The 14742-nt window shown below is 34.5% G+C and overlaps 1 protein-coding gene across 3 annotated transcripts in view; it reads left to right on the forward strand.

The window, feature by feature from the left end:
* Positions 1–14742, forward strand: part of NALCN (sodium leak channel, non-selective) — a 361051-nt gene that overhangs the window by 270164 nt on the left and 76145 nt on the right. For all 3 annotated transcript variants that reach the window (XM_066235655.1, XM_066235656.1, XM_066235654.1), the window contains exon 18: positions 12254–12327. In XM_066235655.1, coding sequence (XP_066091752.1) covers positions 12254–12327 — 74 coding nt within the window. The remainder of the gene's footprint in view (positions 1–12253; positions 12328–14742) is intronic.

The raw sequence follows: 14742 nt of genomic DNA on the forward strand, positions 1-14742 counted from the left end.
GACAGGAGAAGTGGTGTTCATCAGAGCAAATATGAAAACCCTATGTATATACACTTCTCTCTGTGGCATAAAAATGGTTTAGTATTTAATTGATTGCCCATTTATTAATAATGATGGAGAGAAAACAAACAAAAAACCATAATATAAGTGAAAACAATTTTTACAGTTTAATTGATCTTTGCAATATGTTTTTGAGCTCCAATTAAAATACAGTTGCACTTGAATATACATTCTTTCATTCAACGGTCATTTATTGAGGACCTTTTAATGCAAACAGTGTACTGGGAACACTGGTGACACATTTTGCTGCTTTTAACTAACATGGGAGTAGAAATTTCCTGTCAATGATATTATTTTTTTGTGGAATACTTAATTATGTAATCATGTTTAGTTTGGGGTTATATGTAATTTGTTTGTGTTCTTTGAGGGTCAAGAGTTAATCTGTCTAGGATTTCACATTTTATAGATAATATTGAAGGCTTTTAAGTCAAGAGTTTTGGGTACTATCTTCACAACAGGTGTCAGAGAGCTATTTGTTTCTACTTCTGAATATAGTTTTACTTATAAGTTCTATTTTCCATTAAGTGATGACCCAGCCTCAATGTGTTGCAGTTTCTGATGCAACTGATGTTATTCTTGTTTGGACCTGAAGTTCACATACAACTGTGAACTATTGGAGACCTGCTCCTTTGCATTAGGCTGCCATGGATTTTAAATTTGCAAATAGTTATATGGTTAAGAGCATCTAATATTTTCCCACAGAATCATAAATTCCTTCATTTAAAAAAAATCACTACAGATTCTCAATCTTAGTCTTTCTGTTTATGTAAGCTATAACCATAGAGCTGTAACCAGAAAGTCATTTTATTTTTTACTTCTATAATTTAAATTTACCTACCATACAGTTTCTTACCAGTAAACACTGTATATTAAATACATCTAATTTTTTTTAATAATTGAAGATATTGCCATTTCCTATATTTTGCATCATTATTATCATTATTCTAGTCTAGCTGATTTAAGATGTTAAAGATTTGGCCAAATCTACAATGACAGACTACTGCTTTAGTGACTAAAGCATTGTCATAAAATTCAAAGCAATCAAACCAATTAAGTTGACAATCATTTAGTTTCTAGTTGTGCAATATTTTTCTATATATCAAGTAAATTGATACATTTTAAAATAAGTAGTACTACTTTGTAATTCTTATATGATTTGCATTTATTTTGATTATTCATTTTGTAAGAAAAAATGTAGAATAGAAAAGACAGTCATATTTTAATATTAAGGAATTTATTCATTCTTGAAATAGATTTCAAAAACGAACTATGCATAGTGCTAAACAATGAAGGAAAAGATAATGGGCAAGAAATAGACCATCCTTGTCATGTGAATGTATGATCTAGTGAAATTCACAGAAAAATGAAAAGATGGGTCATATTCAGAGCAAGGATCAATGTGTGCGGTGTTCCTTGGAGCTCAAAGAAAGAGTGAAAATGTGTTTCTGTGTGTATTTGTGTGTGTGTATGTACACACATATGTATTTATATTTATATATCTCAACTTTTACCCTTGGTGTTTTTAGAGGGGCAGTATTTATAATGTTGAAATAATTTAAGATCAGAAATCTTGAGCTATCATCTAAAATGCCCTTTTTAATTTTTTACAAAATTAACATTTCAAGACACCTTTCAGAGCTTTATAACATGTGTTATAATCGTATTCACTTGTATTCACATTGTAATACGGCTTTTTCTCTTGCTGCCATCTACAACAATGAAATTTGTAAGTTTTTTTTTCTAAGCATAATGTCACTTTTATAATAAAAAGTTTACTTTATAGAAAGATCTTGCATACACATGTTCTGTCATATGTACCTCGATAGTAATTTTCAGTTCATGATGCATAAAAAATTTAAATACAGACAAATGAGGTACCACAATCAACCTATGTAATTTTAAGTAATTGCTTACCTTTAATTACTATATTTTATGTAGGAGACTTATTCAATAAAATGGCTCATTACAATAATTACACTACACCTTTCCAGAAAAAATAACATTCATCAAGCTTTGCTCATTGGATCATGATTTTGTACTTTATGTTCATATTTTTATAAACATTTCCCCATTATTATCAATCTGTTATACCTTCAAAGTGAGAAATGGAAAATAAGACCTCTTAAAAATTTTCCCAGTTAGAAACAGAAATGTATTGTTAACAACTCCAAATCAAATATTAACCAAAAACTTAAAATATTTGTTGCTGTTTTTTCCTCAAATAATATTTAATGTCTTTATTTTAAAGCGAAGCCACTGTTCTTTATATCTAAACACTGCACTACCCCAAATAAATCTAATATTCCCTGATAGGTCAGTGGTTACTCCCGGGTGTTTGAATAAATTAAATTAATATTTTGGCTAATTGAAAGTTACAATAAAGCCCTGATTTTAAGGAATCAGTAAATGTATAATGTAAAAATTTATAACCATAGTGGCTTTAATGGGTTAAAAATGTTCATGGATATTTTTTGGTGTTTTGGGGTTGTTATTCTGAGAATTAGTTATGCATATGTAGAATAAAAAAAATTTTAGTGTAGCTTTTGCAACAGGATATAGGATAAATAAGACCATATATATATATATATATATATATATATATATATATGTAACAAAACTTTCAAGTCAAGCAGACAATGTTTTATTATACTATAATATGGAATATTTTTCTTAATATTGTTAAACCTATTGTTAAATATAGTGACATTTTACATAGGCAACATGATGTAGTAGAAAGATTTGAACACTGAAGCTGTAAAATTCAGAGTTCTAATCATAATTCTGCAATTTATTATCTTGATAACCTTAGACAATCTAACTTCTATGAACCTCTAATTTCTCATCTGTAAAAAAGATAATAATACCTACCTATGAGAATTGCTTTTAAGATTAAGTTTAAAATATTGATATATGCTACCTCAACACATGATCAAAGAGCCACGGAAATTAATAAAGATTCATAGGATATAAATCCACAGTTTACCAGTTCTATGAAATGGTCATTTATACAATTCTTAATTCAGTCACCAGAGGTTACACATTCTGATTTAAGAAAACATGGATGATTTACAAAACATGACCACTATACTATGCCACAGAGGAATTCTAAATATAAACCAAAGTAATATCATAGAGAAAAAATTACTTTGACCAAAATGTAATCAAATTAGAAAACAAATAACCACAAAAAAATACCCACATATTTGGAAATTATGAAACCACATCTAAATAACTGAAAGAGTATAGAATTAACCACAGTGGAAATAAAAACTATCTAGAACTGAAAAATAATGAATGTAATATGTATTAAAATTGTGAGAATTAACTAACAGCATTTTTAGAAGGAAAATTATAGCTTTGAATAAATATTTAGTAAAGGTAGAAAGGCTGACAATCTTCCAAGTATTGTACTCAAGTATTTAAAGTAATATCAACCATGAAAACAGCAGAAGGAAGCCCTACCCAGTTGGCTCAGTGGTAGAGCGTTGGCCCAGCACGTGGAAGTCCCAGGTTCAATTTCCAGTCAGGGCACACAGAAGAAGCGACCATCTGCTTCTTCACCCCTCCTCTTCTCCCTCCTTTCTATCTCTGTTTTCCACTCTCACAGCCATGGCTCGGTTGGAGCAAGTAGGCCCTGTGCACTGAGGATGTCTCCATGGCCTCCGCCTCCAGTAGTAAAACAGCTCTGTTGCCGAGCAATGAAGCAATAGCCCCCAAATGGGTAGAGCATCACCCCCTAGTGGGCATGTCAGGTGGATCCCGGGTAGGATACATGCGGGTGTCTGTCTCTCTGCCTCCTCACTTCTCACTTAAAAAAAAAAAAAAGCAAAACAGCAGAAGGAAAGCAATAATAAAGAGAAGAGCAGATATTAGTTAAATGAGGAAAAAAACAATAACTATATCAATAAAATCAAAATTTTGTTCTTTGGAAGGACAAATACAAGTGGTAAGTATGCAACATCTTCAATAAGAAAAAAATTAAGGAGCCTTCTGGGAGGAGGACAGAGTTATTGACATAGTTTGTTTTTTTTTATCATGAATTCCCACATGAAAATAAACAGAATACCAAGATAACAAAACCAAAAATTCATAGATAATATTTACAACAGAGCTAGGCAATCCTCAAACCTTAAATAAAAGCAGGTACAGACAGACCAATAGCCATGATATGCATGATGCCTTAGACTGTTTGGGCTGCTATACCAAAATATCATAGTTTAAATAAACATTTATTTCTCACATATCTGGAGGCTGGGAAGTCCAAGATCGGAGTGCCAGCAGATTCAGTTTCTGGTTCCCCACAGATGGCTGCCTTCTTGCTGTGTCCTCACACAGCAGAAAGGTGTCTTCCTGTTCTTATGAGAACACTAATCCCATCATGGTGGCTCTATCCTCATGATCTCATTTAAACTAAAGTCCCCTCCAAAGTCTCCATCTCCTAATACCAATATATCTATATTAGGGATTAGAGCTTCACATATGAGTTTGAGGGGAACACAAACATTTAGTCATTAATACAGGAAATCAGTGCCTGTGGGAAAGAAGCCAAGGTTAGTCACATGGCATCCAGTTTGGGAACAGGGGAATACCCTGTTTGCTCCACGCTGAAGAAAAATGCCCAGAAGTAATATCAAACTTAAACAGGCCAATGAAAAGAATGATAGAAGAAAAATCAGATCTAGATGAAGTGGGTGGTGTCAGTAGGTAGTAGGGAACAAAGCCAGGAAATCCCAGAGAGGAAGCTGCCATATTTGAGAACTGTATTGAAACATCAAAAGGAGAATCTCTAAGATTAGAAGAGAGATATTGAACTACACAAGAAAACATTTTGCATAAAAATGAGCAATAGAAACTTATCAAAGTTTCCTACAAATGTTATAGGAAAAAAAATAAGTCTGTCCACATAGACAGTGAATACATGCCATGAAAGCATGCCTACAAACAGTTCAAACTGTGACATACTCTAGCAAAATAAGTCAGAAGACATTAAAAATTATGTCATTTTAGAATAGCAACAGAAATAAGAATTAGAAAAATTCATATGTAAGGTGCTAAAACTCAGGCAGAATTATAAGTAAAAGCAAGGAAGACTGAAGTAAAAAAAACATAAACTGATTTTATAATCAGATGCCTTAAGAGAAACAGAAACCCTGGCCAGTTAGATCAGTGGTAGAATGTCAACCCAGAGTGTGAAAGTCCTGGGTTTAATTCCCAGTCAGGGCACACAGAAGAGGTGACCATCTGCTTCTCCCCCTCTCCTCTCTCTCTCTCTCTCTCTCTCTCTCTCTCTCTCTCTTTCTCTCTTTCTCTCTCTCTCTTCCCCTCCATCAGCCATGGCTCAATTGATTTGAGGGTGTTGGCCCTGGGGCACTGAGGATGGCTCTGTGGAACCCCCACCTCAGGTGTTAAAAATAGCTTAATTATGAGCACTAGCCCCAGATGGGCAGGATGGGGTTGCTGGGTGCATCCCAGTCAGAGCACATGCAGAAGTCTATCTCTGTATCTCCTCTCTTCTCACAAAAAATAAAGAAAGAAAAGAAAGAAAGAAAGAAAGAAAGAAAGAAAGAAAGAAAGAAAGAAAGAAAAGAAAAGAAAAGAGGGAGGGAGGGAGAAAGAAAGAAAGAAAAGAAAGAAAGAAAGAAAGAAAGAAAGAAAGAAAGAAAGAAAGAAGAAAGAAAGAAAGAAAGAAAGAAAGAAAGAAAGAAAGAAAGAAAGAAAGAAAAGAGGGAGGGAGGGAGGGAGGGAAAGAGAAAGAAAGAAAAGAAAGAAAGAAAGAAAGAAAGAAAGAAAGAAAGAAAGAAAGAAAGAAAGAGAAAGAAAGAAAAGAAAGAGAGAAAGTGAAAAAGAGAAAATTTTAAGAAATTAAAAAGAGATTACTTGAAAGTAAATGGCGAATTGGTCCTGGCCAGTGGCTCAGAGCATCAACCCAATGTATGAATTCCTAGGTTAGACTCCCCTTAAGGGCATACAGAAATGACTGTCTGCCCCCCCCCCTTCTTCTTCTCTCCCTCTTTCCCTTCTGGAGCCAGTTGCTCAATTGGTTGCAGAGTGGCCCCGGTGCTAAGGATAACTCATTTGGAGCATATCAGCCTCAGGTACTGAAAAAAACTCAGTACTTGAGCATTAGCCCCAGATGGGGTTGCCAGGTGGATCCTGGTTGGGGCATACGTGGGAGTCTGCTTCACTATCTCCCCTCCTCTCACAAAAGAAGAGAGGGAGAGAGGAAGGAAGGAAGGAGGGAGGGAGGGAGGGAGAGAGAGAGAGAGAGAGAGAGAGAGAGAGAGAGAGAGAAAGAAAGAGAAAGAAAAGAGAGAAAGAGAAAGAAAAAAAAGAAGAAAGAAAATTAAAGCAGAACAATATGCTAAATTAAATATAATATAAAAAGAAATATAAAAAGATTTGACACTACTGTACAAATTGAAAGCATACACCATGTACCAGAAAATATCAACCATGAATGATCAAAAATAAGACATACTCCAAACAAGTTACATGACTTTAATTTTTTTAATGATATCTAGCTCAAAATGGGCAAATGAAAACATGAGATTACCATCATATTTTTCAGCAGTAATGCTATATGTGCCAGAACAGATAAGATAATGTACCAGAAGAAGAGAATCTGTGAACCACACTTTTATACTCAGAAAAAGTAGCTTTCAAGTCTAAAGTAACAGTGAAAAAATTGTTATCAAAATGTAAGAATGTAGGTAATGTAAGATCACTGGTGAGATTCAGCCAGTTCGCACCACTTCGGCAGAACCGATACCTAATTTTTTGTTGAGTTTGGCGAACCGGTTGTTAAAATGGCACTTGTAATCATGGTTCTGTCTAAGATGGGCACCTGGGCAGCCGCCAAATGTAGAAATCTCACATTTATATCCCTTACTCTTTTTTAACATCCATCTGTGCAACAGCATATTCTAAGCACCCTTAATAATGTTTATTCCATCCGTGGTGAAAAAATTTGATGGAATATATTTATTCATTTTGTAAAACTCATTATACCTTTGATGAAATACTACATTTTAATTCCCTCGCACTTGTTACTATAGTAGGAAGTGAGGACACCAATCAAGGAGCAATATGGAAAGGTCTTAAATAACAATTTTATTGTTTTTTGTCAGGTATTATTGAATATTTTTTATTAATATTTTAAAACTCTTATAATCTAGTTTTGTGTACCTCTTTTATTGTTCTTATTTAAGTATTAAATGCATAAAATAATAAAATACCTTTTGACATATAGTGTTTTATACATAAAACAGTGATTAGAACAGAGAACCAGTTGTTAAATTATTTGAGTCCTACCACTGTGTAAGATTTAAGTAATACTATTTTCACAAGCCTTTTCTGAAGAAACTACTAAAAAATCATGCTTTGGACAACCAAAATGATCTCCAAAAATGACCCTAACACATTGACATAAGAACTGGTAATAAGCATTCAAGATATAATTGAATATAAAACTATGACTACATAAGGATTAAAATGAAGAAAAAATATTTATATGTAACAGCTACTTGTCCTGCTAATGAGTGCAGTGCTAGTATGCAAATGAGAGTGGAGAATGGGAAGAATATATGCGAATGCTTTTAAAATATTATTAATATTTTAAATTTTTAAATAATCTTTATTTTAGAATAAATATTGTAATTCTGAGACTACTGTCTTTGAAGTGTGAAATAAAACTAATGGGTAATTATAAAATAATCTAATTCTGTCATTCTCTGAGTCCTTGATAATTAAGAGTTGTAATGGGGTGGGTGAGAGATACAGATGTCATATAGAAGAGATTAGGTTACAACTTTGTGTCTTAAATTTAAATTGAAAATATCAGAATAAACTCAAAGTCATCAAAAATAATGACTAACTCAGCAGTATTGGGTATCATTAGAGTCTAGATTATGATCTTGAAACAACATTTCACAATAAACAACACAGGGCTTTTTAGAGAAAATTGTTGATTTGTAATAGGAAGTATATAAAATGAGCTTGGAACAACTTGTCACATCTGAGAACAAGGAGGCTTTGTCAAAGACTATTAGAGTCATGTCAAAAGAACCTGTGGGACAAATTTTAAAAAGCTCCCAATGAGCACAGTTGGAATCATTTGACCTACCATAGGATATATTTTAACGGATTGAAACCAATGAAATATGATTAAATCCTTGAGTTCAAAAAGACTTTTTTTTTTCTAGAGAGATGGAGAGGAACAGATAGACAGGAGAGTGAGAGATGAGAAGCATCAACTCATAATTGTGGTACTTTAGTCGTTCATTGATTGCTTTCTCATATGTGCTTTGACCGGGGGCTCCAGCTGAGCCAGTGACCCCTTGCTCAAATCAGTGACCTTGGGCTTCAAGCTCGTGACCCTTGGGCTCAAGCCAGTGACCATGAGATAATTTGGATGATTGCTCATTCAGGCCAGTGACCCTGCACCGAAGCTGGTGAGCCTGCACTCAAGCCCAGCAACCTTGGGGTTTTAAACCTGGGTCCTCAGTATCCCTAGGCTGACACTTTATCTACTGTACCACCATCTGGTCAGGCCAAAATGGCATTTTTATAGTGATAGTTGGTCACCTTAAGAGGTTAATAGAAAATTAATTACATAAAAACTAAGTAAAGGCAAAAAATTAGCATTTATCTTGCCTTCTCCATGTGAATTGAATATTGAATAACCAAATAATACATGAGGGGAAGTACCTCATTGTAAAAGTAGTCAACTAATAAATAAAAAAATAATAATTTTACAAACTGCATGAATCAATGATCTAAGCAATGAACATCTGTATGACTAACATCACAAGAAGAGAGACAACTAGATATTATGTGTCTGCTGATGAAAAGCTATGACACCCCCTACGTCCTTGTCAAAGGGGTCAAATCTGAATCTGATGAAGCTCTGAATACAGCTTAAAGGAAGTAGAGAAGTTAGAGGAACATGTGAACTGTACTGTGAATGTGAATGTACACCTACTCCCAGAAGCCATAGGTTAAATGCCCCAGGGTCTTCAACTGTAAAGAAAAAAAATGGAGAATCTGGATTTAATAACTTAAAAGACATTGAAACAACAACAAAACAACAACTGGATCTATTCATTGCTGTGTCCTTCAGCTCCAAATTATTTCACCACTAACTATACAGATTGATTTGAACTTCCAGGCTCTTGAGTAGCATGTTGAAGTGCACAATTCTGACAATATCTTTTAAATTAAAATTTTAAGACCAAAAAAGTTACTTCTGTATGTTTGAACATTTAAATTTAATTTATTGGCCTGACCTGTGGTGGCGCAGTGGATAAAGCGTCGACCTGGAAATGCTGAGGTCGCCAGTTCAAAACCCTGGGCTTGCCTGGTCAAGGCACATATGGGAGTTGATGCTTCCTGCTCCTCCCCCCTTCTCTCTCTCTCTCCTCTCTCTCCTTTCTAAAATGAATAAAAAATAAAATAAATTTAATTTATTTTTGATAATTTAGCCAAATAATGGTCATCTTGTGGAATTGAGTATATTAGGTTTACAAAATATAAACCACCAAAAAGAGAGGCTTTTTCTACTTTTTCTAATCATTTTTGTCAATGCAAACTCTATGTAAACATGTCACCTGTGTCACCTATACCCTTCCTTTAAAATCCTACATCTCTGATATTTTTATAAGTAGAACGAATAACTACTGACACCTTTTATAGCTGTAAATTTACAATTTCGGATCTAAGATTACTATAACCATCATGAAATAGACTTCTGTATGTATACCCTAAGTGTTTTGAGTATTTCAGGTGCTTGTCAGGATCTTCTGGAACCAGGAGAGGGCACTGCAGAGCAGTGTAGCTCTAAGTACTGGTGACTGTAAGTCAGAAAATGTCCTTTGCTAAAAAAAAATGTGCAAAGCTATATACTACAGAAATAAGAAAAACTGAAGGAATAACTAGATAGTCACTATAGGTATTCTTTACTATAAAAAAGAGCAGTCTAAATATTTATCTAAATACATATCTAGGCTGTCAAATATATATAGTTATTCAAAGATGATAATTGCTGGGTAGAAAGATGAGTAGAGAGATATAGATTTGATATAGATAATTCTTCTGCTATTAGTTTTAAAACCAATTTTCAAGTACTACCTTGTACCATAGTAGGAACTGTCAGCTGAGTCTTCTGTTTCCAAAGTGTCAGCAGTCCTTAGGGGTATGTTGTCTACATGAGGCAGTTGAATCAATACCAGAAGTCACATCTCCCGAAGCAGGGAGATTTAAGAAAGTTTCATGATACATCATGGTAAATAGCCTTTTGCGTGCTACCTTGAAAATGTAATTTTTAAAAAAATGGCATTCAGTCTTGTCTTTTTGTCTACACATTAATTTATTCTCCTGAGTGTTCTCAGAAATAATGGAACCAATTCAGTTTTTTATTATTGAAAATAATGAGTATGCCACCTTTCCTCATGCAAAGGAAATTGCCAATGTGTTTAATGGCCCTTCCCTTTATTAGAGTTCTGCTATGAAATATCAAAATTATATTGCTACTTATGATATTATCTAGGTTGTCAATGTAGCTGAAAAGCCCAGTTTATGATTACCAGTTCTTCTCCAGCTATGGCCATATGAATATACTGGTTGACATTACAGTATTTATTCATAGGCTTGTTTTCAGATTGAAGCTCTGTGACTTTGCATCTCAAGTTACCTTACTTTTATTTAAAAGAATCTGGATGGTCTATGTCCACTGAATTAGAATTGTTCTGTCTCCTGCCCCCCCCCTTCCTTCAACACTGTTTGAAACACAGTATGCTTTATAGTATTCCTTCCACCTGCCTTGCTTAGAGAGTCACCTAACTCAGCCCTTACAGTTTGCACTGAATTAATTTGCCCTATGCATGAATTTCCAACTTCGGTCTTTTACCCACTGCCTCCTTGGCCTTTAAAAATCTTAACTGTCCTTGCCTGACCTGTGGTGGCGCAGTGGATAAAGCGTCAACCTGGAAATGCTGAGGCTGCCGGTTTGAAACCCTGGGCTTGCCTGGTCAAGGCACATATGGGAGTTGATGCTTCCAGCTCCTCCCCCCCCTTCTCTCTCTGTCTCTCTCTCCAATCTCTCTCCCTGTCTGTCTCTCTCTCTCCCTTTCTCTCTCCTCTCTAAAATGAATAAATAAAATTTTTTAAAAAATCTTAACTATCCTTCAAGGCCCGCTAAAACTTCCACTTCTTCAATTAAGTCTGTGCTTGCTATTTCAGACACACCTATTTCTTCCCCACCCAAAGTCCTCCAGCCCCTCTCATCTTTTATACTGGACATATTGCCTAGTGCTTTACCATCTACTGTGTTGTACTTTTTACTGATAATCTCATGTATCATAGCCTTGTCTTTGTATCTAAGCTTTTTGATTCTAGCAAGCTAGAACGTTGATTCCTAGTTACCCTATATTTCCAGTGGTCACTAATCTCATAGTAAGTGAGTGCTCAGGAAATCTAATCTAATCTATTGGTCAAAATGAACAGGTCATTGTCCAAGTATTATCTTGGTCTACCTACAGGAGCTACACTTTCTAGTTATTTGTTATGATGAATCTTCCAAGAACAGTGTGCTTCCCTGTTCTTTCTCTGCCCTTCCCCTGCCCACTTTGGCTCTCTAGACACCCGTCACCATCTCTGACTTCTACAGCTATCAAGTAGGCCAGACCTAAATTTGGGAAATATATCTTCTGGGTTTTAGTCAGCCTCCAGGATTTTTTGTCTTTCTTTCTTTCTTTTTTTTTTAGTCCTTCTCCCTAGAATAATTTCATCATCATCAACTAGGAAGAACCCTTGGAAACTATTCTTATTTCTTTCCATCTTGATCATTCAGATGAGTATTGGGTACATGCCAAAATCCTGACACAGATGCAACATGGATTAGAGAACATTTTACTGAGCAATGGCAATAAGGAGTCCATTGAATAGCCCATCGAGATGTAAGGTGACATTATGACTAGTGAGCATAGTCAGTGAATCTCCCCCAAACCTATGACAAGTTTGTTCACATTTCTGCCTAGATAAAAGTAAAAATAGAAAGTTAAATTAAATTCTAGAATCAACCGTAGGATGATGCTTTTGTGAAAAAAGTCGTATTTAATGTTTTAGTAGTTATCTATTTAATGTATGTAATATATCTAATATATCTAACAAAACTAAAGAAATATTCATAATTTTACAGCTTCGCAAGTCTGTTTTCAGCATCAGGGCAAGGAATCTTCTAGAAAAGGAGACTGCAGTCACTAAAATTTTAAGGTAACAACATTAAACATTAATACATATTTAAACAGTGTAATTATATTAAGCAAAAAGCTTTTTTAATGAACTAATTTTCTGTATCAGTGTATACTTTCTGCTAGAAAGTAGGTTTGGTTAACTATTACTTATAAATAATGTCAAATCCATCATTAATATTTTTCCTGAAAGAGTAATATTTTATTAGCTCAATTGGCCATTTTCTTTATGTTCATGTACTTAAAATTAATTATAATTACAAAAAAATGAAAAAACTTTTATTCTTACAAGTTTTATGTCTTTTGTGGTAGCTGAAAAACCAATCACAATCTAAGGGGAAAATGGTAAAAGGATAAGCTTTTTGAAAGTAATTGTGATTTCTTAATTTATTAAGAATAAGTATATTTAAATCCTATAAAAATCAAAAGCATATCTACTTTAGAATGCTTCTAAAAACATATAATTTTTATGCTGATTTCTAAACAAAATATTAGAAAGTAAAACTGAACTAGCTACTTAAGAATATCTTATAAGACATAATATTGAGTAATATGATCATTATAAAATTGCATAAGCATTTGGAATATAATTTGTTGGTGCATATATTACATAGATATGTGTAAATGGCACAGTTAAATATTGGGAGCTGGAGGTAGAATGACTAACAAGGTAAAGGGATAAATTTATACCAGGAAGCCTTCTTCAAACTTGTGTGAAGAGAAAGGAGGTAGGGTCTCTTCTACTCTACTTCTTTAATAGGCACATTTCAAGTATTTTCCCCAGGTATATCACAACAACTTGGATAACTATAACGAAGAAATAAGGTTTATGTATTATTTCAGAAACTATTTCAATTTTTTAACAGTATCTGAAATTTATAGGCCAAAAATAATTCTAACTAATCCAGACAATATTCTATGTATTTATTCTTTATATTAACTAACGATTCATGCATAGAGTTGAATATGTGTTGTAGTACCTTTTAGGAAAAGAGAATAAATATTTCTGGAGCTTCAATATTATTATCACAGAATGTAATGAGATGAACTCAAAAGGTCTTATTGCAATACAGAAAGGAAAGTTTCTAAGCAAAATTTTAACAAACTGTGTCCCAACTTTCATTTGCTTCCAACTGGCATCACCATCAATAACATCATGAGGTTGGCCTTGAACACTATGTGGTCCTACAGGGTCTTTTTCAAGCTGTAACTAGAGAGGTTCGTGGCAGGGCCAATCCCTTGAGTCTTGAAGACTCTTTCCTGATCATACAAAACAGATCATATGCTGGGCCATCCTTGCAGGATTGTCAATGCGCTGATGGGAAAGAGAATTCTGCCTCAATCAGGCACAGCCCACAGGGGATTGTAATACTCTGAGTTTGTATTCAGAGTCTCCTGCAAATAAGGAACTGAAATGACTTATTCACTTGTCCAGAATAACTGCCTTTCCACTGATGTGAACTTGCCCTGGTGGTTCCCATACACTTTCAGAGCATGGGCAGACAGGGGTACTTGAATAAAAGCCATTTCCAGAGCCTCACTTTCCTATAAACTCTTTTTTAAATTTGATCTTTCACTTTTTCTTTTCCACCACCCTTTCCTTATTACCTCTTTTCCAATTTATGAAAGAAAGAAGAAACTCTCACTCTTCCATCCAAAAGAAAGGTGTAACTTTGTATAGTATATTAATCTGGAATGTGGAGTCCTCTGGGTTGCCAAACCCAGGGCCTATTCCCATATGGCTTCCTCTAGAAGGAGGGGCCAATCAGGTAGCACCTTATTGTCTACACAGGTGACAAATTTCTGGAAAACCCTCTTCTAAGAATTTATCTACCTTAGAGTTAAGTCTTAAAAGTAACAGGTTGTCACAAAGACATGTGTTAATTTGTTATTTGAATTGAAAAACAAAGTCAGACTTTTCCTGAAGGATGTAGCTGATTGGTTTGGCAACAAAAACTGACTTCTTAGATATCCAATGATATAAAATTTAATGGATGGAATGGATGAAAATGTCCAATAAAAGGAAACTGTAGTTGTTGAATTGAAAATGTACATAAGTGGTTTTAAAAAGAGAAAACTTATGGGGACCCTGAGCAAAAATTTTAAGATTATCAGGGAATAAGGACACCCTCAGGCCTGCCCAATGATTGTGCAGTTTGAGGGACACCCAGAGGCAAAAGCATTTTACTACAGCCTAGAGCACACTACAAAATGAGAGGGAGCTCCTTGGGGCTGCGGAAGCTCTGTCATCCAGTGAATCTCAGGACAGAAGAGGCTACAATTAGAAAAAAGATTAAGATTTCTTTTAAGAATACAAGCACAATTTTTAGCCATTTAGCTTTTCTGTAAAAATGTTTTCCTTGTCTCTGTTGCACTAGACTGTGCAAGAATTAAGGACAAGTATAAGATGTCAAACAGATAGTTTCTTTGGGTGTCC

This window comes from Saccopteryx bilineata, chromosome 6 (genome assembly GCF_036850765.1).
Source record: "Saccopteryx bilineata isolate mSacBil1 chromosome 6, mSacBil1_pri_phased_curated, whole genome shotgun sequence".
Lineage (NCBI taxonomy): Eukaryota > Metazoa > Chordata > Mammalia > Chiroptera > Emballonuridae > Saccopteryx > Saccopteryx bilineata.